We start from the raw sequence: 22,916 nt of genomic DNA, 5'->3' as shown, positions 1-22,916 counted from the left end.
ACTTGGAACTCGGAGCGGCCCCAGACGCCATTACATCTTACATACTATACAGCTTGGCTGACCTATTTGCGGGGGGCACGCCAGGCGGATCCATTTATTGGCAAGCTCTTCTAAACCAGTCAGAGCCCCAAAGTAGCCCTGTGAATCTCAGGGATGCCAGTCTCGTGGAAAAACTTTCGAAAAGAGTTTGGAACCAGTTCTCCGCTTTTGCTGTGGAGAAAGGCTGTAAGAGTCTAGTCAGTGAGCGTCGAACAGTCCCAGGGACAGCAATGTTTACCAAAGGCCGACTTTGCATCCAAATCCTTTCTCTAAGGTTAATAGAGCTATTACTCGGACTTTTAATGCTATCTAGCATATCACTTACTTTTTGCGTTCCGTCACCTACTCTGCACCGAGATTCTGGATCCATAGCTGCCCATGCCTTGGAGATAGCGAGAAACCCGTCTCTCAGGGATTATCTGGAGGGCTGTGGGGGATTGTCAGAAATGATGCTCAGAAAGCACCTACACGGTTGTAATGTATTGCCAAATCCAAGCATGGAAGCACAGTGTCAACAACCATCCGTCATCTCAGTCGAACCTCAAGGTTCTACTGCCAAATGCGCCAAGACCCAACCAGCCAGTAATTCCTCAGAATTGTGGTATCCAACAGGACTTACGTGGTGGTTTCGGGGTTTCATAACTTCCGCAGCAGTGGGTGTCGCTATTGCTCTCCAAGTCCTAATTCTCCTTTCTCGAAAAAGCAACGGCCTTGCGAATGTCAACCCTGATGGATATCAGAAGTACACGTGGACTTACATCCCAACTCTGGCCCTAGCATCTCTCGGATTAGCATTCAACTTGGCCGATTCTAATGCAAGACTATTGCATCCGTTCCAGCTACTGAGAAAAGGTGGTGCTACTTTAGGGGACACTATTTACGACCCTGCAGCCCACATTTCTTTCTTTGCAGTTACTCAGACTGCACTCAACCATCAATTTACACTTTCCGCCATCATATTGACCGGGCTACTAGCGCCGTTGTTGACCGTCGCTGGCAGCGGACTATACATTCCTATGCCTATTCTATGGACCCGTAATGCTACGATCCATATACAAGACTGGTTCGAAGTTGGCGATATTGGCGCAGAAGTTTCCACAGTAGGTCAACTTGTAGGATATCCTGATGACTTTTATGCTTTTAAGCTTGTTCAAAAATCCGAGATGCCATATCCAATATGGACGCACGATCAGTATGCCTTCGCAACGATCCAGAAGGGGAACCTACATGGCTTCACCGATGATTCCGCACTTATACCGAATGCGCATGCCCTAGCACTACGCGGGAGACTCAATTGTAGTGTTTCGAATTACTATACAAGGCATAATATTTCCGTGTATGAGACCGACTATACGAGGCGTACTCTTCCTGTGTATAGACTCGACTATCCATATCAGGTATACATTACAGTTGAACCCTCTTCAGGATGTCACACTTCACGCAAGAATAAGCCAGAGAGTCGGTTACTATGGTTTATATATGGTGTTGGGCCAGACATCCAAGATTTATCATACCCAGATACTGTCTGCAATGATAATCGCGAGCATTATTGGTACTCCTCGACCAGATTTACGAACGGCACATTGGAAGAGATGGCAATTATACACTGTGTTCCGTATATCGAAGCACTTCTGGTAGACGCCTCGTTCTCCCTCCCGACATTCCAACTGATGTCCTCTGCACCTATCATGCCCAACGAGGCATCTGCTACCGTGTTCTCCAATGCTCCCCTCGCAAGCAACATAATGGAGGGTTATTCACAGGAGCTCTTTGCGTATCTCACGAACGACACCTACGGCCCTACTTCTCCCGACATTTTCGGCATTGCCAACGTCGATAGATTGATCGACCGCGTGGATCACCTTTGCCGCATCTGGGCAGTGCAGTACCTCAACTTGATCCGCCGTCCCGCCAACCTCACCCCACCAACTAACACAAACACCAACCCAGACGCCATGCATTTCAGGACCGACGAGTACTATGGCACCATCACCAATGGCACTCGAATGCGGCTGGTCCAAAATGAAGTATCCACCCGCATATTGCAAGGTCTCCTGCTCACCATGGCACTCTGCGTAGTGGTATCATGCATCTTCGAGCCACACACCAAGATCCTCCCGAAGGACCCAGGCAGCATCGCGTCGAAGATGAGCTTGTTCGCGGACGGCGAGGTGTGGAAGAACATCTCAGAAGGCGCGGAGAAGTGGAGCGACGAGGAGATTAAGCAGAGGGGGTTGTTGCAGGGCGTGGTGTTGAAGATGGGATGGTGGGGAGGGGAGGGAGAGGGGGAAGAGGAGGAGGGTGGGGGCGGGGGGAGGAGGTGGTTTGGTGTGGATGCGGTGAAGAGGGAAGGGGATGGCGCGGCTGAAGGGAGTTCGTGAGAGGAGGATTTGAGTTCTGTCAGCTGCACGGATATTGGATGCGAGCTTGGAAGTAGCATTTTTGGGTGATTTGGTCTTCGTGTACAACAGGCAACAATGTTTGTTTTCTGCGCCTCTTACGTCATGTGCTTGGTTGCCTGAGCTTCTTACCCCGCCTAAAATCGCTTTTCGTAGCTGGTTCATCACCACCGTCTCTATTATTGTCTTCAACACGATTATTCGCGGTTTCCAGGGCGTAGTGATTTGAAATATCACCATGGAGTGGGGAGAGAGCGGGCCGGCCTCGCCTGCAGACGACAGCGATGAGTACGACAGCAGCACCAGCTACGAGGATGACAACGACAGCTCTACTTTCGAGGCCCGAAACTGCCCGCATTGTACCGACGTGCGAGCGGGAATCATAGGACCACATCAGCTTACATGGAGAGACTGCCAAGACCTTTTCCACCGACCCTGTCCGTGCGATGATGCAGCTGTAGATGCGCAAGAAGACCAGCATGTGTGCGCATTCTGCCGCCATTTGAGAGTGCGGCACTTGATTGTTTGTCCTGGTGAGGAGGATAAGTCGAACTCGCAGGCGGATAGCTTGGACTCGCTGGACGACAAGCCATCTCCACAGCTGCCTTATTGGAAGTTCCTATCACTCGGCCTCACGAAGGAAGTTGTAGAGCGGGCCGTGCAAAGGAGCAACTGTACGTCTTGCCGGTTCTGGGCCCCGCTGGCCGCACGCTCGCTTCCGGACTTTCCAGACCAGCCGTTCATCATTGTTAGTCAGGAGTTCTCTTTGCGTTTCTTGACAACCACGACCTTTTTGGGGAAGGATTTCCGCACGGGGGTTGAGATGGACGTCAATATCCAATCATTGCCGGGAACGTCGGAAAGCCTCAGTGCGCCGCTGCGAGACGGTTATCTCAAACCCGTCCCCCAAAGAATCGATTGGGATCGTGTGGCAGGGTGGATTCGTACTTGCTGTCAAGACCATGAAAAATGTCGCCCCAAAGAGACGAGAGACCTTCCAGCTCAATTTCGTGTAATCGACGTCCAAGAACGCAAGCTCGTGCGGCCGACGCTGCCTTGTCGATATGTAGCGCTAAGCTACGTGTGGGGCGTCCCGACAAAGCCAATGGCAACTCGCTCGAACATCAAGGTGCTTGAAGAGCCTGGATCTCTCCGGCCGTCGGTTGTGCCACAGACCGTCCTGGACGCAATGACGGTCTGCGAAAGGCTTTCCGAGCGTTACCTCTGGGCTGATTGCCTTTGCATCATGCAAGACGACCCTGACGAGAAACAGGACCAGATCAGCCGGATGGCGGGGATCTACACGGCGGCTGAAGCTGTACTCGTCCTCGCATCTGGCGATAGCATGGACCAGGCCGTCCCGGGAGTATCAGTGGACCGCCCGGAAAGAATCCAGGGCGAATTCCTGGGTCTTCGCCTTACGCAATCGTGTTTCAAAGACCCGTGGGACATACTCGAATCAACGACGTGGGCGACACGAGGCTGGACCTACCAGGAAGGCATTCTCCCCAGCAGGAACTTGTACATCATGGATCAAGAGGTGTGGTTCGAATGCGGAGAATCCGTCATCCGCGAAGACCCTTACGCGGCGCAGGTTGAGTACATCAAGGAGGGCAGTAAGCTTGCGAGGACAAGCGTGTCTCATTGGTTGGGCGCCTTGCATCTCCCAGACCGCGATGACTCGGACCCGCGGCGGCCTTGGGATTCCTACACTTGGCACCTGCCCCGGTACACCACACGGTCGTTGAGTGACGATCGTGACATTTTCAACGCGTTTTCGGGAATCCTGAACCCTCTGTTTGACGATCACGGTGGCACTACCTTCGGAATCCCTGTATCAGAATTCGATCGGGCACTTCTTTGGCGCAACATGGACCACAACACGCTATCTAGCCTCCGCCCGGGTGTACCGAGTTGGTCGTGGGGCTCGATGCGCGGCCATACTTTCATCGACGGATTGAAAGATTGGATTGGGACAATAGTCAGGTGGTCACAGTACAGCGAATCGGAGGAAGCCTTCGTTGAAAGAAGCACTCACTGGGGTCAATGGCATCATCAGCGGGGGGCTGGCAATCTCAAACATGCTCATCAATGGCCTCACCAGCGGGGGGTTGGCAGTCTCAAAAATGCTACGTGTATGGCCATTGCGTGGACACATGGCCTCGTGGAGAAGCCATGCCCTCGAGAGCTCGATCACCGATCAGTCTCGTTCGATGAACTCAATGAAGTCGCAGCTGAGAGGTGGCCTTCACCTCGAGTTTTTGTCCGCGAGGCTCTTGAGAAAGTGGAACTGGACCAGTACGCTTCTCTCGATGTGCGGAGAGCCGACGTACTATGCGGCCGTGCGCAAACTGCGGTTCTCAAGGTCATGCTAGGCGATTCAGATTACTCTGAGCGCTGTAAGTGGAAATGTAGGCATGCTGAAAGCGTTGGCTAACGTCATGTAGCAGGGGCTTCTTCTTCATCGAGAGGGACAAGATTTTTCATGATCCTCGACCACCATGGCAACCGAATTGGCTCGATTGACCATATACACGGCCCTACCTTGGAGAGCCGGATTGGGCCTCACAGTCTGGAGGGTGGCGCAAACGCTGAATTCATGGCCCTCTCAGTGGCGACGAACGCTCTGGCTGATGGCATACTTGCAGACGAGCGTGATCGAAATGACTCAATAGTGTTGGATTTTAGCCGCGAAGAGAAAAGGAGGCAGAAGTTGGGTTTCTTGGACTGCAACGGCAAGCTATCGTATCCGTATCCCATCGTCATCGTCATGCTCATCTGGACTGATGAGGAGGGGTACTCGTACCGTGTTGGCATTGGATGGGTAATGATGACGAAGTGGGCTGAAGCCAAGCGTAGGTTTAAAAATATCGCGTTGAAATAGGTGTTGTGTGGCGACAGTTGGAGAACAAAAGGACTGGTGCGACGCGAGTGGATGCAAGAGTGGGGAAGGCACATGGGGAACTGCAAACAGCATGCAGGAAAGGGCGGGTTTCCGGCGGCGCCTCGGTAGCGGAGCCAGTACCGGGATCGAGACGGCTAACTAGGCTAGTGTCCGATCTTATTCTGATCCCGATGTAAATCTGGCCTATCAGATTATTCCTAATGGTAGCGCTTGCATCGGCTGCAGGGTGTTTAGTAGCGCGCGATTAGCGCGTAGCGGACGTGTAGTGGACGCGGGCCGGCGTCGCCACAGCCCTTTACAGCCACGATTCAAATCTACCACCCCCACCGCCTGCTGTCCATGTCCTGCTGTCATCGCACCTGCCATGACGTCGGCATCCAAGAGCCATCTCGCCCAAGAACGGGCGCGAGAACGCGAAGTCTACTCGTGCGCCTGTCCCTCTTTTGACTCCGTCGCCTAGCCTCTGACCTCCGCCAAGCTACTTTCCGCCTTTGGGCAACGTCCCGGACCTCACCTCCCGTCTCGAAGACACGCCCGACGTCTTCCCTCCCCACAACCACACCCCGCGCGCTTCTATCGACCCGGTGCTCACCGCATTTGCCCAACTCGGTGCCCTTCGCCTCGATGCCTCGCGCTCCTTCATCTCGCTGGTCGACAGCCAGTCGCAGATGGTGCTGGCCGAGTCGACCAAGACGCTCTCGCTGCGCAGCCATCTCTCCGGCAATGCCGAAAACGAACTGCGGCTCGGTGTGGCCAAGTTCCCGCGTGCCTACGGCTTCTGCGATCGCATGTTCGAGGCGCCGCAGGAGCCCGCCGTCATCATCAACGACCTGGAGCTTGACGATGCCTATGCCAGCCGCCCGTCTGCCCGGGAACCGCCCGACTTCCGCTTCTACGCCTCCGTTCCCCTGAAGAGCGTGACGGGCACTGTCATCGGTATCTACTCCATCCTCGACTATGCTCCGCGCAACGGCCTCGACCGCGCCCAGCTGCTCTTTATGCAGGAGATGGCTGCCACCATCGTCTCGTATCTGAGCGCATCTCGCGCCCACGAGTCCAACCGCAAGGCTGAGCAGATGGTTCGCGGCCTGACGTCGTTTGTCACTGGCGCCGCCGACCTCCAGGGCAGCGTTGAGCTCGACGTGCTGCGTCTCCCAACAAACACGCCCTTGTCATCCCCGCTGCCCTCTCGAAACTCTGACCAGCCCATGCCACCGAAGTCAAGCTCCTCAGACGGGCGCGAGAGCCCTGCCGAGAAGGATGATATCAATGCTCTGCAAGAAGACATCCTTCCTCCAGGCGCCAAACAAATGTTCTCTCGTGCCGCCAATATTATACGAGAATCGTGCAACCTCGACGGCGTCGTCTTCTTCGATGCTTCGATGGCGAACAACGTTCCTCCGGGCGAGAGCCCCCCGCCATCCGGAACCGACGACAGCGATACCGAACCCTCGGATTTCGTCGAGAGCTCGACTGGACATTCTTCCGAGTCGAATCATTCCACATCATCCTCAAATTCTCGAACTCCTACATGCAAAATCCTTGGGTTCGCTGATCCTAGTCGTTCCAGCCGTGATTACAATCAGCCACGGAAAGCCTACCTCGGGTTGACCGAACAGTCGCTGAGAAGACTGCTGACCAGGAACCCGCACGGCAAGATTTTTAACGTCTCCCGGCTGAATGCCGACTCGGCGCCAAGAAGAAGAACGAAGAAAGGAAAGTCGATGCGTAGCACGGCAGTTGAGGCTATTGTAGACGTTGCCCACAATGCACGTAGCGCCGCCATCATCCCTCTGTGGGACTTCGAACGGGAGAGATGGTTTGCCGGATGTCTTTGTTGGGTGTCAACTCCTGGTCGACTGCTCAGCTATGGCTCTGATCTCCTCTTCCTTCGCGCCTTCGGCCAGAGCATCATGTCCGAGCTAAGCCGCATAGAGTCTGTTGCAATCAACGAGGTAAAGACAACGTTTATCAAATCTATCTCTCACGAACTACGGTCTCCCCTGCATGGAATCCTGGGCGGCGTCGAGTTCCTACAGAACATGTCACTCGACGCAGCGCAGGCGGACACGCTCAACTCAGTCGCCATGTGTGGCCGAACTTTGCTCGACACGGTGCAGAACATTCTAGCCTATTCAAAGATCAACGAAATCACCGGCCCGCTCTCCAACAGCGTCCCTTCTGGAAACATGAGGCTACGAAGGTCATCTACTTCGGGCACCAGCCCAGCCACGAACATATGCCAACTTACTGAAGAGACAGCCGAAGCTATTTTCGCAGGACAGTCCTACAACATCATGACGGCACCCTTTGACTCAGAGGACCCAGACTATGAAAACCTTTCATCTGAGGCCGCTGTCCGCAAGCCCGTACGCGTGATTCTTAACCTCCAGGCCACCCCGGACTGGACGTTCAGGATACGGCCGGGAATTTGGCGCCGCATTGTCATGAATTTGGTCGGAAATGCTCTGAAGTACACCAACGCAGGGTTCGTCCGCGTCGGCCTCGCGGTGGAGGAGGTCAGTGAGACGCATTCCAAGGTCGTCATGACCGTCACAGATTCCGGCGTGGGCATGTCGGCGAGATTCATAGCGGATGGCCTGTTCAAACCTTTCTGCCAAGAAAACTCCTTTTCGCCCGGCACAGGCTTGGGCATGAGCATCGTGAAACGGCTTGTCCAAAGCCTCGGCGGCGAAATTTCTGTTGACAGCCATGTTGGCGTCGGCACCAAGGTGAAGGTCTGCGTCAATCTCCCCAAGTCCGCCACGCCGATCAACAACGCCGTCGTAGCGGCCGTGGCAGGCCAGACAAACGTCAGCCAGGTTTCGGTAGTCAGGGAAACGTTTGCGCAGATCGAGGGCGACGAGACGCAGCAGCTCGCCCACACGAGCGAGCAGTACTTCCACGACTCCCTCCTCAGCACCCTGCAAGACTGGTTCGGCACGAACGCCTCATCGCCCGACGACGTGAGCTCCGACAGCAGCCAGCTCATCATCTACCCCGGGCCCAGCTTCAGCACCATGTTCAAAGGGCGCTCGCGAACCGGCGTAGCCGTCGTCGTCGCGCTCGACGCCATCGAAGCCGCCACCCTGCGCGCCAACGCCCGAGTCCAAAGCCACGGCATCGAAGTCATCACGCAGCCGTGAGTCTCCCGTCTCAACGAACCCCGTCCCCCACCCCACAACACCACCATCCAAGCTAACCAAAAACCCCTTCCAGCTGCGGCCCCATCAAACTCGCCAGCATCCTCCACCGCTACCTCTCCCGCCTCGACCCCCAATCCAACGCCCCCTTCCGCCCGGACATCGCCGCGCCCCTTTCCCCCCTCCCTCCACCCGCTTCCACGCCCTCACCCACCCGCTCCTCCTGGTTCCTCATCTCCCCGCCCCCCATCAACCCCCCTTCTTCGCCCTCCTTGCGCCCTCGCCACCGCCGCCAGCAGTCCTCCACCGCTTCCGTCTCTACCACTCCGTCCTCCAACGCCGCAGGCAAAGAAGTCATGATCGTCGACGACAACCCGCTCAACCTACGCCTGCTGTCGGCTTTCCTGAATAAATCTGGCATCGCGCACGCGTCGGCGGCGAATGGGATGGAGGCGTTGCAGTTGTTTAAGGAGGCGCCGAAGCGGTGGGCGGCGGTGTTGATGGATTTGAGTATGCCGGTTATGGATGGCGTGACGGCGACGAGGGAGATCAAGGCGTGGGAGAGGAAGTTGGCTGGTGGTGCTGGTGGTGCTGGGGAGGCGGTGGGGAGGGAAGGAGGGGGAGAGGGAGAAGGTGGTGGGGTGGTTGGGGTAGGGGCCAGCAGGCTGGGTGCGCTGGGGAGGCAGGAGAGCAATGAGTCGACGCATACGGTTAGGGAGTGGCGGTTGCGGTCTGCTGCTGCTGCTGCGGCTGCAGGTGATGACGGTGGGAGTCAGGAAGGTGGCGGCGTCTCGAAGACGGAGGAAGGAGGAGGAGGACAGGAAGGCCTGGCTTCGCCGCCGGACGATGGTGCCCAAGGCGGCGCTCAGGGAGAAGAGCAGCAGTCCACCCGCTCTGTTCCTGGAGGCGTCCAGATCATCGTGATTACCGGGCTGGGCAGCGCTGCGGCGCGCTTCGAGGCGATTTCGGCGGGCGCGGATGAGTTTATGACGAAGCCGATTAAGTTTGAGGCGTTGACGAAAAAGTTGAAGGAGAGGATGGCGTCTTGATTTGCATTTGTTCGTTCCATCTTGCGGGCGCGGCATGGTTAGATGGGGGGACTATGGGTTTGCATGTGGCTAGGATTGTTTTTGCGGAGTTTGGCTTGGAGTTCTTTCGGTTTAGCTTTTCTTTTCTTGTATAAACTTCAAGTGGATCGGCGAAGAGCCTTTTATTTTACTCTAGTGTCTGTTGGCTGAGACAGGTGGCCGAAAGCTTCAAGGCCATCCGCTTTCTGCTCAATCAATCCACTTCAGCTCTAGGAAGGAGCTGGCCTCATCCTCACACGGGCCTCCGTCGTAGGCTTCGAAAGTACGGAGGTCGCGCACAATGCCGCAAGACCCAATCCCCCAACCTTCTGGTGGTTCATTGTACCCTACTTCTCCACCTTCCGACTCATGGCACCTCATCCGATGGACAATCCGTCCAAGCTGGGAGGTAATGTCTTCCTTCTGATCTTGAGACATAGTTGGCCAGACGTCCTCAAGGCAGTCTCCCTCAACGTAGTCCATCCAAATGTATGGATATCCGTGATAAGGCCTTGGATAGCCGTCGTGAACACGCGGGACTTGATCGCCCAGCAACCTTCTAGCTTCCTTCAGAGCACCCTCCTCACACGAATGCACTAGACCATACTTTACAACCAAACCACCTTGTCGCTGTTCAACTCTACAACCTGGACGACTGAGCAGAACATTGGGGTCTGATAAAGAGGTCAATGGGATTCCTGAATGAGAACTGTGTGTGATATACCGTTTTTGTCTCCTCGTTTCACCCCCGGTGGACCCGGTGGAGGGGGAGGACGGTTGCCCTTTGGAGGAGGTGGACGACGGCGAGGAGGGCGAGGACGGTCTTCGTCTCCTGGCTCCAATGATGGTGGAAGGGGAATATGATGTTTTTCTTTTGTTTGCACTCCCGGTGGAGGGGGTGGAGGGCCTTGGTCTCCTGGTTTCACTGACGGCGCAGGGGAAGAGCAGTCCATGGTTGCCGCGACATTCGGCCGGGCGTTGGCTCAGACGCTACGAATGCCAGCGGATGTTCGTAAGCGAGGCTGGGATGCACGGCCCACTCGTACAGACGCTCCAAGCCTCCAATTGCGCCAAGCGGCAGTCGACGGGGCTGTTCAGCGGCGCAGTCACCCAGTTTGCGCAGCACCGGCCGCCCGATCTTCTACGGCGCGTCGCTCGTGAGTGTTACGGACCGAGCTGTTATCGGTCCTATGCTGGAGCAAGCCGGATCCTATGGTTGCTTTCTACAATAACAGTTAGACGAATTGGGTAGATCGGGGTTTGGCAGCGAGTTGACGTTCGACACGGCCCCCAAGCCCCACATCTTTTTACTACGCCGCACACGACGCCTTCTCCACTTCTGCCTGTTGCTGCCTAACAAGAAACTACCTCGCACGAAGCGTGTGTGCGGAATACAGTGATGGTAAAAATCAGTTTCTGGATGGCACCTGGCATAATCTTGTGTGTGCATCTTGCTCCCAAAGTAAACTATCAGAGCGTTTGAACTATTTGCTCGATTGCGCTTTAAATAATATAGAGAATAGCGACTCTATTTCCCCCCAGTTCTGTGGGGGGTTTTTTTTTTGTAAAACAAAAAAGCATAATGGTGAAGTTGGGGTAACGCCAGGTCTCAGTCCATAAACTGATCCTCGCCACCATACCGGAGCCTAGTATAATCAAGAGACTGCTAATAGTGTCTAGAACTCCGCGCGTGTCAGGTCCACGGGTGCCAGGCCTATGTCTGGGGAACAGGCCCGGCAAATGAGCCTCACACTCGGCTACGCTATACCTTCAGCAGGAAGCTGTAGTACTTCACCACAACATTTAGGCACTCATACCGTTGCCTAGCCTGCTTTGCGCCTGCTCAATCCCGTAGGCAAGCGCAGGAGACCTGCCAGGCAGAGAATATCTCTGTTCCAGGCTCCATCGTTGCACTGCGGCCTGCCCCGTCGTAGGTGCACGGCAGAAGCATGTCCAATCAAAAGTAATAGAATACGCCAAACAACATGCCCGTAGTAGCTGAGGTAACAGAGAGTTGTCGGCTCAGTATCGCAGAGTCGGTCTGGACTGCATTGCCAAGGCCCAGCATGCATCGTCTTGCCATACTGGTGTGATACGTGAAGCTTTGCCATTGGGTAGCATTCCCTAGCACTTAATACTACGGGCCGACACGGCTATACTTACCTTACAGCTTGAGCCGCAGAAGTAGTATACCCGGATCCTTTATCGCCGACATCCCCCATAACTGATGAGCCGGTGCATATATAGGTCGGAACCTCCCATTAAATATGAAAGCATACACTCTATCTCTCTGACCCGCCTGTGAATTCTGCGAAGTCGTTTCATATCCTGATTCTTGTCTGATTCATTCATCTCCTCCATCATGGACGGGGGAACCATTGCAGCTGCCGCCAGCACCATCCACTACGCCCTGAGTGCCAAGGGTGTTGAGTATGGTATAGTCGGAGGATCAGCCGTATCCCTTTTGTGTGCTCACTACGGATTGGGGCAACGGTCCACGAACGATATCGACCTAATCATCATACCCGATCGCGAAAAGAACCTCGATGCCTCGACCATCTCGAAAGCGCTCTACGAAGAGTTCCCGCAGTACTTCACAAAGATCGACCAATACGGAGTCCAGATCCCAGCAGTCCTGATCGGTGGAGAGCTGGGCCACGCCGAAGTCGAAATCTTTGACATCGACGCGTGGCCCCATCGGCGACAATACGACTTGCGCGACCCAGACAACGACCGCGTGACTCTGAAAGTCAACCAGTATCCCATCTCGGTCCTCAGCCCGCGGTGGATTGTCCGCGAGAAGATTCTCTCGCAGCACCAGCGCCAGGGTGCTCAGAAAGAGAAATCGGACATCCTCGACATCAAGATGCTCCTTCCGCTCCTGGACGACGGAGCGTTGAATTTCGACACGAATGAGCGCATCGAGGCTCTCAATGCCCTGTTGGCGAAAGAGCCCGACTTGCGGGGCCAGCTGCAGGAGAAGATTGTTTGTCCGGCAGTGTTCGATGCCAAAGTGGCCAACCCAGAAATCTGAGGAGCGAGACATCAAGATTACTCCCGCTACGATGAGAACAGCAACGTCACCTCGAGCAATAGTCAAACTGATTATCGCTAGACTGGGAATTCAACATTCCCAAAGAGGGCACTGATGAGGCCCTAGTATGTGTTCGTTTTCTGACCCTCGTCACTCGCTTCGATCTCCTACGCTTAGTCTTCTTTATTTTTGAAGGCTTCTATATACTCTACCCAATGCGAACATGATCCCGCACCGAATCAGCTGCGTGAAATGCATCGACGTGAACCTTTCCAATCCCTATTCGATACGCAACATTGTCCCTCCACTCAACTAAGAGAACATTGTACAATGGATACACCTTTCGAGCAAAGCGGTAGAAATCCCACTGAACAAACCCCTCTGTAATATGACCACGAGGCCTTTTTACCGACGCCTTGCTGGAAAGATTTTCCTTTGGTGGACAGATGTTTTCAAAGCTCTTTGGGTCCCACTTCAGGGGGTCCAGTTCTGATAACATGCGGTTTTTACTTTCGAAGAGCGGAGTGGCCGGATTTTGTTCAGCCCTTGAGAGTGCAATAAGGCCAAGCCGGTCTTGTTCGACTTCCAGAGTCTCGAAAGATCCGTTCAGCTCTACCGCACCCGCCAGGTACCCTTCGGAGTCTCGCAGAAGTTTGAGTGTCTCGCTACCCTCGCCATACACGTCTTCAGTGCAGAGACGCAGTGAGGTCGCATCATCATATTGCTTTGTTCCAGACATGACGACCCGAACGCTGTGCGCCATCATGTTGAGACAACGGAAACGGTCAATAGGAATATTGGTTTCTTGAGCCGGTGCCCCCAGGTCGACTGGGTGTGGAAACTTGATGGCCGGTGCATCAGGATGCTCGTACACATGTTGGCTTCCCGACCAGTCAAGCCCATGATTCCATCCATTTGACTTTGCCTTGGGGAATCTCAGATCTTCAGAAGTCTTTTCCACAAAGCCATCGGCATTACCTCTAGCTCTGCATAACCATGTGACAACTGATATCGCAGGTTCAAGCCGGGGAGAAGGATACAGAATTCTGCCCTTCCACCCTGCCCAACTCCAGCTTGGAAACCCGGACCGCCTTAGGCAAACGGACACGCCTGTGTCCTGGGGTGGTTTCGCCTTCGGACTCTTCTGATGGCTGGAGTCGGGGTACCAGAGAAGAGCTTCATCGAGTTCCGCGATTGGTAAGTTGAAGCTATGGGTTATGCACGCTCCGGCGCGGAGGTAATCGAGAATGCCCTGGAAAGCAGACACTATGTCTTTGTCATACGTCATTTCTCGCGCCGTGTAGCCCTCGACTGCATTCCGATAATGGTCCCATAGTGTCTCGTTTGAGAGAATCAGTTGTCCAATGCTGCTGTGGGTTAAGGCCTCCTTTCGCGAGCTATACTGGTCCTTATCGGCAGGTGCTTGAGGGCTCAACTCCTCAAAGTAGACTCCATGTGGACAGATGAACTGAAACTGTGTTTCATTCACCAGTAACAACCTGCACGAGAGCTTCATTTCCTGATACGTCCACCCGCGAGTGTTCCATTTCCCGTTTTGAGCTTCGGCAAAGGGAGACGTAGGGTGATGAATAAGTTTCACAAGGCGTATGCCTTGAACAGTGTGTACTTCTTGGGAGATTTTACGAGGTGAACTGACACCTTGTAACCCAGAATCTGCGTTTGTTCCTACGGCGTCTACGATCGTGAGGACGGCTTCATGGTAGATCGTGCCCATCTGCTTCAAGGTATCATGAAATACACTTGGATCGTCCTGAAGGATGCAAAGAGAGTCGACCCAGAGGAAACGAACGTCCAAATGTTGCGTGATCGTAATGGCATCCATAATTGTTTGTGGTAATTTTACTTTCAGCAATCCCCCAGGGCTTTCGAGTAGTTGCCGAGTTTCGTGCGTGTAACTGATTTGAGATGTGCCTCCCCAAACGTAGCTTAATGCGGTGTATCGGCAAGGCCCAAATATTTTGACGACATGGTGCCCATTCACGTCTATGACCACAAGACTTTCCAGTTTTCGTTCGCTTGAAATTGTCTCATGATTCTTCTCGCATGTCTCAAGCCAGTCTCTGGCTATGGGAGTTTCCAACGCAAATGATTGTAGAATGCGTGCATTCACTGGCTTGTCCCCAACGGGCAGATATAACATACTTGTCGATGAGGCTGCAAGATGAATTTCGATTTGTTTCCCTCGGCCAGTCTTGGAGGCTCCGTTGTATATTCCAAGATTTGCACTTCCCCAGTACAGTATGACGAGTGGATCATGGTCATGCTTTATCCGAGACACGATCCTGCAGAAACTGCATTCGCTATGTCGTTGGGAATAAGAGAGCGGTCCAAGTGGGAGTCCAGATAGGCATTCTGAGACGCTTTTCAGAATCCAGCCAAAGTCGATGGTCCGGCAACGCTTGCACAAGTATGCCGGATCTGAGATGAGAATGTCGGGAGGGTCTTCGATCCACCAACCACAACCGCACTCAGCATCACGTCGGCCACCCATCCCCTTCCGGACTTTCCACTCTTCATCCCATTTGTACTCAAATCTTGCATCGGCGAGAGCTACTCTTGTGCTCTTTGTCAGATCTTTCGGGGCCGTCCATCGACTTGAAACTTCCATCGTGCTCGTCTCCGAATTGAATGCGTTTTGCGTCCGGTGTGGGTTCTCGTGCGGATCCAATCCGCGGGTTGCGTGGAGATCGTGTTATGAGTGTGGATTGCAGTTGATGTTCACAGGTCAGCTTGCGTCAGAGGCCGAATTTCCCCGCTTAGCTTCCGCTTAGCTTCACGCGTGGGGATGCGAATTACATAAGCATCTGCCCGCGAGAGGACAGCAGAGATTAATGTTTGCCATGGAAATTTTCCGCAGGGAAAAAAACGGGTGGTAAAAGGCTGCAGCTGGAAATGCATGATTCTTGTGTTATCAGTTACAAGCTTCCTTCAAATCCCTAATTCCCCCTTCAAACTACTCTTCCAAACCCTCCAGATAATTTCAATTCTCGCACTACCCTCACCCGTTGCTTGTGAACTATATAGTTGCTCCAATACATACTCATGCTGCAATCCATAGCTATAGGGAGTTTACTTTTGAGGCCACCATCTTGGAAGTTTGGCACTTGCATACTGTCGCACACCGTCGTCGTTGCACATTCGATCAAGGCGTACAAAGTGATGCGTCGGAGCATTTCACGTTGTACAAATTAGCACGAGAGGCTAAAAAATGGAAGTACATCAAGCTTACCTCCCAGCTCTGCTCTTCATACTTTATCTTCTCAAACATTTCCTCGTCACTCCATCTACCATGAACAGGAACTCCTCCGTCAGCACCACAGTCTCAGCCCTCAATCCTAATAGCTCTCGCCACAACTACTACCACTTAAGTCATATTGGCCTTCAAAAATATCTGGACAGGATTGGAGAGGCCGTAGATTGGCGGACTGCAGTCGTCGAAATTGCGTTTGATATTTATAGAGTCATTGCCATTCCGAGCAGCCTAGCCATTGCGGACCAGGATATACCTGTTGCAATCCGACGCAGACATTAGTTTCTCGCCTTCAATCAGGTCTGCACCTCAAGACTCGCCCAGTTCAGCATATGAATCCCCACGATCATACTCATATAGTACGAAAGCCAACCCATCAGCTACCTCATTACATCTTTAGACACCTGATGGGGTTTGGCGATGTCTCGATGCACCTGCCCTTTCCGCACCTTTATGGAGAATAACAGCAAGTAATTTGCTGCTGATTCTATGGATTTATTGACGTTACACATATGACGAACCAACATTAAACCACCAAATAATGGTTCTCTACACTTACAATGCCTAGAGGTCTGAATGGCTATGGAAGGTATTTGGCAACGTGACTTTTGGAAATGTATTTTCCGCAAAAATGACATCTCACATGTGTTCCTGTCTACGCCGTGTTGGCATTTTTGCTTTTTCCCATCGCAAAGGATGCAACACGGGGAACACGGGAAACACGGAGAACCATACACATGGTACCAAGCGGCGCGCGGGAATGGCTCTGTATTGTTTTTCAGGGCGTCAGCAATCTACCATTTCGCACGAAATGCCGACATCCCCTTGCTCTGTCTCAAACAGGGGTCATCCATCGATGGTACATAGCTAAGCTCGTCCCTGCGTGCGGGAATGCACACAATTCGGACTTTTCTCCCACATCGCTATGGGTGCATTGGAAGATAGGAGATGGCTCGTGCTTACTTTTGTCTGTCTGGTTCTTTCTGTTGACCTTCCGATGATATTATTTCATACCTACGTAAAGTTAAAATTTGAAAAGCGGGTGTCAGCCGACGACTTGGTCATTGCACTTGCAGATGTAAGTGGACCCGCACATTTGCATGGCCATGTAGTACTGATGCGACTGACGCGTCCGCAGCTACTCTGGATTGGCTACATCATATGCCAAGTCGCCGCGTGCATGAACGGATTTGGCGCACACGCGGCAGATCTGAGCAAGGAATTCCACTACATCAACTCATCATCAGCTCGCAATGGCGACCTCGCTGAAGCCCTCCGCGTATGTTCCAGCCGAAGATCCCTTGGAATGCACCAATACAGACCACATAGCGCCTATCTCCTCTATTATCTTGTTCACATGACGCGCTCGTATCCCTTCATCACACCCACTGACCGCCTCTCACCTAGTTCTGGTACCTAACCACCCTCTTCCACGTTCTCTCGAGCGCGGCAGCCCGCATCTGCATCGGCCTGGCCTCCATGTCTCGTAAAGCCTTCCCCTCGCGCCGGCGCCTCGTAACAATCAACCTCGTCAGCCTCTCCCCCTTCCTGTCTCCTCTTCCCACCAAGCAACATCTTCTCACTAACCCTCCATCAGATCATTTCCACTTCCACCAGCATCCTCTTCTTCTTCCTCTTGCTCTTCCAATGCACGCCCATCTCCGCCTACTGGTCGCGCGACCGCGCAGCTGCGCATGCGTCCTGCTACACAGCGCAGTTGGCGGTGCCGTGGTACGTGTTCCTCGGCGTGAGCATGGCGGCGGATGGAGTGTTGATGAGCTTTGCCGTGGCATCGGCGATGGGTATGAGGCCGGGGCAAAGCGGAAAGTTGGCGGAGAGGGTTGCGGCGGGGTTCTTCAATTTATTTGCGTTCGGGTGCGTATCCAGACGCCAGTGTCCGTTGCTTTTCCTTTAAAGCCCGGATTTCTTTCTCTCCACCCAAGTACTACGTGGGTTGGGGGCTTATTTGCAGGCTGACTTTACCTCTGCCAGACACGTCGTCGCCACGGCCATCCAAATCACCTACGTCCCCGGCTTGACCAACCTCGACGACGTCACCTGTAAGCCAATCCATCCCCCCCCCCGTTTGTGCAACTTACTTGCCCCACCACAACCCGTCCCAGTCTCCTCCCCTTGCCTCCCTCTAAGAACCACGCACCTCCTTCACACACCCAACCCCACAAATCCCCCGGCCTAAATCCACAACCACACAGGGACAGCCACCCCCTTCGCCCTCCCCTTCCTCCTCGGCCCCTCCTTCGCCCTCCTCGGCGCACACGCCAGCAAAGTCGCGCCCGTCGTCCACGCGCACCGGGCCAGCCTCTCCGTCTCCAGCACCACCACCACCACCACCACCACCACCACAGGCACGACTGGTAGCATCAACAACAACCGCGACTCCCTCGTCCGCGAGCTCCTACGGGAGCGGAAGGAAGAAGAGAGGAGCAGGATGAAAGGGAAGAAGAACAGGAGCAGGAACGACGGTGTTGGAGGAGTAGTAGGCGGGGGGAGGCTGGTTGTGCTGAGTGGGCGGGAGGGTGATAGGGATGAGGATGCGGCGTTGGCGGCGGTGGTGGAGAGCGGGTTGGCGAGGCTGATGGAAGAGGAGGAGGAGAGGAGGAGGAGAGAAGGTGGTGGAGGAGGAGGAGGAGGAGGAGGGGGCGCTGGGATGGGGGCGGATGGCTGCGCTTGAACGGGTTCGTTTGCATGTACGTTCAAGGAAAAGGTTGAGGCGAATAGGTGAGTGGTGATTGAGGAACTTGGAGCTGGGGTTTAGTTGGTTGTGGCTATGGTCATGATGGATGGGCATGCGGTGTCGTGATGGGTTGTGCGTTGCGCAAGATCTGAATAAGTTTCGGATCTGGTTATAGTAGCCAAGTTAACCTCTGTCGATAAATGCATCGTTCGCGAGCTCCGCAATGATTCTGCTAGACCCGGAGAGGAACGAAACGCAGTTTCTGTTGACAAGAAAGGGATGCCGCTTAGAACCAGTGGTGGTGCTGAGTTTTTGGCTCCATACATTCATTTCGGTGTTTAAAGCAAATTGATGCCTATTTCACTCTTAAATCTTCGTACGTGAATCACCCTCGATACTACATAAAGGCGCTGATAAGGGTATGAAACAAAGGTGTTGACAGCTAAATCCGCCCGATACCTTTGACTCCGGTGACTACACAAGTACAAATACCTCAGCTGGGCTATTTTCCTGTACCCCGCCGTAAACGAAGCACCTGCCAACAAGCGAGAAATTGGCTCCTTGTTTTCTTAACACACAACAGGCATTGTTTCGCCAGGGGCCATGCGCAGCTGATAATGTTTGTAGCACTTCCAGGCCCACTAGAATATCTCCTTCTTCTGTTCTCTCCGGACACATGCAGAGCCGACCTGAGCTTGTCAAGCACATTTTCTTGCCACGGAATACCGCATTGAGATCATCAAAGAGGAATTTACATGCCTCAGATAGATTTTGCGGTGTTGAGGATTCAGCACCTAGCTTAGAAAGCCCAAGATCATCGCAAATTCTGTGAAACCCCACCTGTCGCAAGCGTTGCCCCTCATGTTCGTCTAGCTTGTAAGCGAGCAGAGTATGGAAGAATGTTTGAATCAGATCTTCACGTCCGATTACTACTTCGTCGACTAGGTTCTGCCAATCCTGAAGTGCCTCGAAGAAGGGGACCCCAGTAGATGTAGAATATGCGAACCTCCACGCCGGCGCAGATCCAACCTTGTCAACGGTGTCAAATTGCACGCCTGAAACAGGAAGCTCGTAGAGATCGTACCCTGAATTAGAAAGAACGACAAAGTCCTCTTTCCAATCCAACCTCCAAGACCAAAGGTTTGGAACATGATAACGCCAAGTCAGGCTCCAATCAATGGCCCAAGACGGTAGGCTCTCCACGGATTTAGCCGTGCCGGCCAGCTCAAGGAGGAATGCGAGCAACATTGGAGTTCGGGACATGCACCACTTGGTTACGTGTGCATATAGATTCGCCACAGGGACATTGTAGTCGATTTTCCCGGGAAAGTCATCCAACATGCGTTCGGGCAATTCGACGAGGCCTAAAAGGGCATAAATCTTGTCTCTTGGTTCAGATGACATGCTGTCAAATGCCTCAATCAATACGGACACGAATGGGCTGGGGATGCGACGGTTTTGGATTGCCACAATCTTGTTTGACTTCTCCCCAGATATACCCCTCAGTTCGTCTTGAGCTTTCGGAAGGAGGTGTTCCAAAACACCCCACAAAACGGAGTGAGAGCCGCATATTATTGTTGCATGCTTTGCGAGAGCAAATTCTTGTAGAATCCACACACGAGTGAACCATGGGCGCTGTAACAACTTCTCGAGTGCTAGCCATGCTCGGTTGTCTCGTAGAAAGATGTCATGTATTGAGAGTGGATATTTCCTTTCCTGTGAACTTATCAGCTACACCGTCAGAATTCAGATTTGTTGCCCATACCTCAGATTCCGAACCAGAAGTGAGTCCTGCGTTCTTATGGACGCCCCTTGAGCTGAAATATGGCAACAGAGAAAGAAGTTGGAATGCCATTTTGCTCTCCTCTGCCTCTTCTCCCAGCCATATGAGAACGCCTTCGGCATTCTTATAAATCTCACCCATCAAAGGGATCTGGTGATTCTTTTCGGGGATGCTGCTTTGGTTGATGCATACCGCGTCGATCCATAGTTGCCTCGGATGTTCGGGATGCCGAATTCTACGCAAGGCGTCACGTAGGTTATGTCGAATCCTGATGACCCATCTGTCACACCATATCGGAACGGTGTCTGAAGAGTCTCCCCACGTGTAAGATAGAGCTGCGTACGGTGGAGCTTCATCCAGACGGTGAGTCGTGATCTCGATGTAGAGAGGAGATTCCAAATGTGGCGACGGGTAAAGGCTAACCAGCCTGATGAAACGTCCCTCAGGAAGAGGTTCATGCGTGTAATCCACCAAAAGAGACATCGTCCTCGATGGCAACACAGATGATGAGTTGGAGTGCCGGCGTTGCTGGAGAGAAGGCAGGAGAGCTGGCAAGGCTGAGGAACGCGGGGCTGTCGCTTAGTTTCCCATTGGCCCCCAACTTAATTACAGCAGAAGAACACAACAAGTACCACCATCGATGTTGGAAATTTCCGTTGCACACAAGAGCAATTCAATCTTGTCATTGGCTCAATAGGCATGGTATGCTATGGTCTCTTTGACTTTTTTTTTTCATCGCCGCGTGCATAATTGAAGTAGGCATTAATTAATATCTAGAGAGAGGCTCCGACTGCTCATGTCGAATTATGTGTGCCAAAAAAGGAAGAGTCGCACATGGGATTTATCCAGGATAGAAAGCCAATTTGGCTTAGTGCAACCTCTAAGTGTGCATAGTCTCTGCCACTCGCGTGCCTCTTAGAAGGTGACTGTGGTTTCAACAATGTGGATGGCGATATGGATTTGCCATTAGCCGGACGCATAACTGCTCCCATAAAAAAAAAGAAACAATGGTATGTAGGGGTTTTTGTTTTTGTCCGGATACCTGTCGATAAATGCATCGTTCACCACGGCAAGATTTAAGCGAAGCGGCCTCGTTTTCTGGGAGGGAAGGCGTTGACGAGACCCTGAAAATTAGCGATCAAGGGAAAGGCCGAGATAGGCCGTCATGACCCCTATTCAGGCAGCTGCTCAACAGCAGATCTCTGTCCTCAAACCAGGCACGCCCATCCTTCGCAGGGCGATGCTCATTCGAAACATCGATCCTAATAATAGCCGGGGGGCACATCCCAATGCGCCCCTCACTCGGCGGGGTCGACTCCGAAAATAATGACGTCGCCACGACAAAAGCTGGAGAGAGGCAAGCACGCAATCGCAGCATCGTCGGGGAAGCCAGCAGCGGAGTCATTTGCGCGTCAGCGCTAGAAACGAACGAAAGGCCACACCCCGGCATCCACGTGGAACCTCCGAAAGGCTCTTGGCTTCTCCACCGTCCGTCTCGCCCCCCCGACCCCTTCCCACCGCCCCCCTCCACACTCCACCCCAGCTGATCCCATCCCCTTTGCAACACATCAGAAACCAAACCACACACCATGGTTCGTATCGCCGCCAATTGGGACCCCGTTGAGAGCCCGTCACTGACTAGCGCGCCGAACGCGCCCGCCCGCCAGTCCGACACACTCACGCCCGAGGAGATCGAGGAGTACAAGGCTGCCTTCGCCGTATTTGTACGTCATTCCCGCCCTCCGCGCGCATCACATGGCCTTCCGCTAACCTCGCGTGTGCTTCGCAGGATAAAAATGGAGATGGTGCGACAGCCTCCCCGCGCTTGTTACAGGCTGCCCGCCGGCCTTTTTCTCGGTGGTTGTGTCAATGTGGCCTGTAGCTGACATGTGTTGATTTTCCCCCTCCGCAACAGGCGATATCACGGCCAAGGAGTTGGGCGAGGTTATGCGCTCGCTGGGCCAGAACCCCACCGACGAGGAGCTGAACGACATGATCAATGAGCTCGATGTCGACCACACCGGCTCCATCGACTTCAAGGGTAAGAAGGAAAAAAATGGAACAAGAGAAAATTGACACCTACCTCGCCTCGCATACCCCTTGTACCACCACGCTCTCACACGTCACCCCCACATGCCACCCTCCCCCATGCTAACACAACAACACCAGAATTCCTCGTCATGATGTCCAAGAAGCCTAAGTTCGTCGACCCGGAGCAGGAGATCCGTGAGATCTTCAACGTCTTCGACCGCGACGGCTCGGGTACCATCAACTCGTCGGAGTTGCGCCACGTCATGAAGGCCATTGGCGAGAACCTAACGGACGCCGAGATCGACGACCTGATCAAGGAGGCCGACGTCGACGGTAACGGGACTATTGATTGTGAGTTCATCTCCTCCATTCTCCTTCTTCCCCTTCACTCCTGCCTTGTGCGGGTTGATGTCTTGTGGAATCCTTCGAGTGGGCCGGAGACTGACGCTTGTGTCTGTAGACGAGGAGTTCGCAAGGTTTTTCAAGAAGGATTAGAGAAAGCATTGGGAGAAGAAGCGTTGGATTAGTTTGAGAAAGCGAATTCCGGTG

The 22,916-nt window shown here is 53.5% G+C and overlaps 5 protein-coding genes across 5 annotated transcripts; all 5 read left to right on the top strand.

Moving 5' to 3' along the window:
- Positions 1-1,709: 1,709 nt before the first annotated feature.
- Positions 1,710-2,420, top strand: LTHEOB_11584 (uncharacterized protein; the record flags this gene model as incomplete). Its single annotated transcript, XM_035508356.1, has 1 exon — positions 1,710-2,420. One exon carries the CDS (start codon positions 1,710-1,712, stop codon positions 2,418-2,420), a length of 711 nt encoding a protein of 236 aa, XP_035365907.1.
- A 1,123-nt stretch (positions 2,421-3,543) lies between these two features.
- On the top strand, positions 3,544-9,535 carry LTHEOB_11583 (Sensor histidine kinase response; the record flags this gene model as incomplete). The annotated part of the gene is made up of 5 exons (XM_035508355.1): positions 3,544-4,837; positions 4,889-5,293; positions 5,491-5,515; positions 5,822-8,485; positions 8,563-9,535. 5 exons carry the CDS (start codon positions 3,544-3,546, stop codon positions 9,533-9,535), a joined length of 5,361 nt encoding a protein of 1,786 aa, XP_035365906.1.
- A 2,380-nt stretch (positions 9,536-11,915) lies between these two features.
- Positions 11,916-12,587, top strand: LTHEOB_11582 (uncharacterized protein; the record flags this gene model as incomplete). Its single annotated transcript, XM_035508354.1, has 1 exon — positions 11,916-12,587. One exon carries the CDS (start codon positions 11,916-11,918, stop codon positions 12,585-12,587), a length of 672 nt encoding a protein of 223 aa, XP_035365905.1.
- A 4,196-nt stretch (positions 12,588-16,783) lies between these two features.
- LTHEOB_11581 (Fmn-dependent dehydrogenase family protein) lies at positions 16,784-18,550 on the top strand (the record flags this gene model as incomplete). The annotated part of the gene is made up of 6 exons (XM_035508353.1): positions 16,784-16,936; positions 16,997-17,137; positions 17,266-17,388; positions 17,456-17,733; positions 17,851-17,918; positions 18,072-18,550. The coding sequence occupies 6 exons, from the start codon at positions 16,784-16,786 to the stop codon at positions 18,548-18,550; spliced, it is 1,242 nt and encodes a 413-aa protein (XP_035365904.1).
- Positions 18,551-21,925: 3,375 nt separating this feature from the next.
- LTHEOB_11580 (Calmodulin) lies at positions 21,926-22,862 on the top strand (the record flags this gene model as incomplete). The annotated part of the gene is made up of 5 exons (XM_035508352.1): positions 21,926-22,060; positions 22,126-22,141; positions 22,252-22,377; positions 22,506-22,718; positions 22,828-22,862. 5 exons carry the CDS (start codon positions 21,926-21,928, stop codon positions 22,860-22,862), a joined length of 525 nt encoding a protein of 174 aa, XP_035365903.1.
- Between the last annotated feature and the right edge of the window lie 54 nt (positions 22,863-22,916).

Source organism: Lasiodiplodia theobromae (genome assembly GCF_012971845.1).
Source record: "Lasiodiplodia theobromae strain AM2As chromosome Unknown scaffold_50, whole genome shotgun sequence".
Classification (NCBI taxonomy): Eukaryota; Fungi; Ascomycota; class Dothideomycetes; order Botryosphaeriales; family Botryosphaeriaceae; genus Lasiodiplodia; species Lasiodiplodia theobromae.
This window is presented reverse-complemented; position numbering and strand designations above follow the sequence as displayed.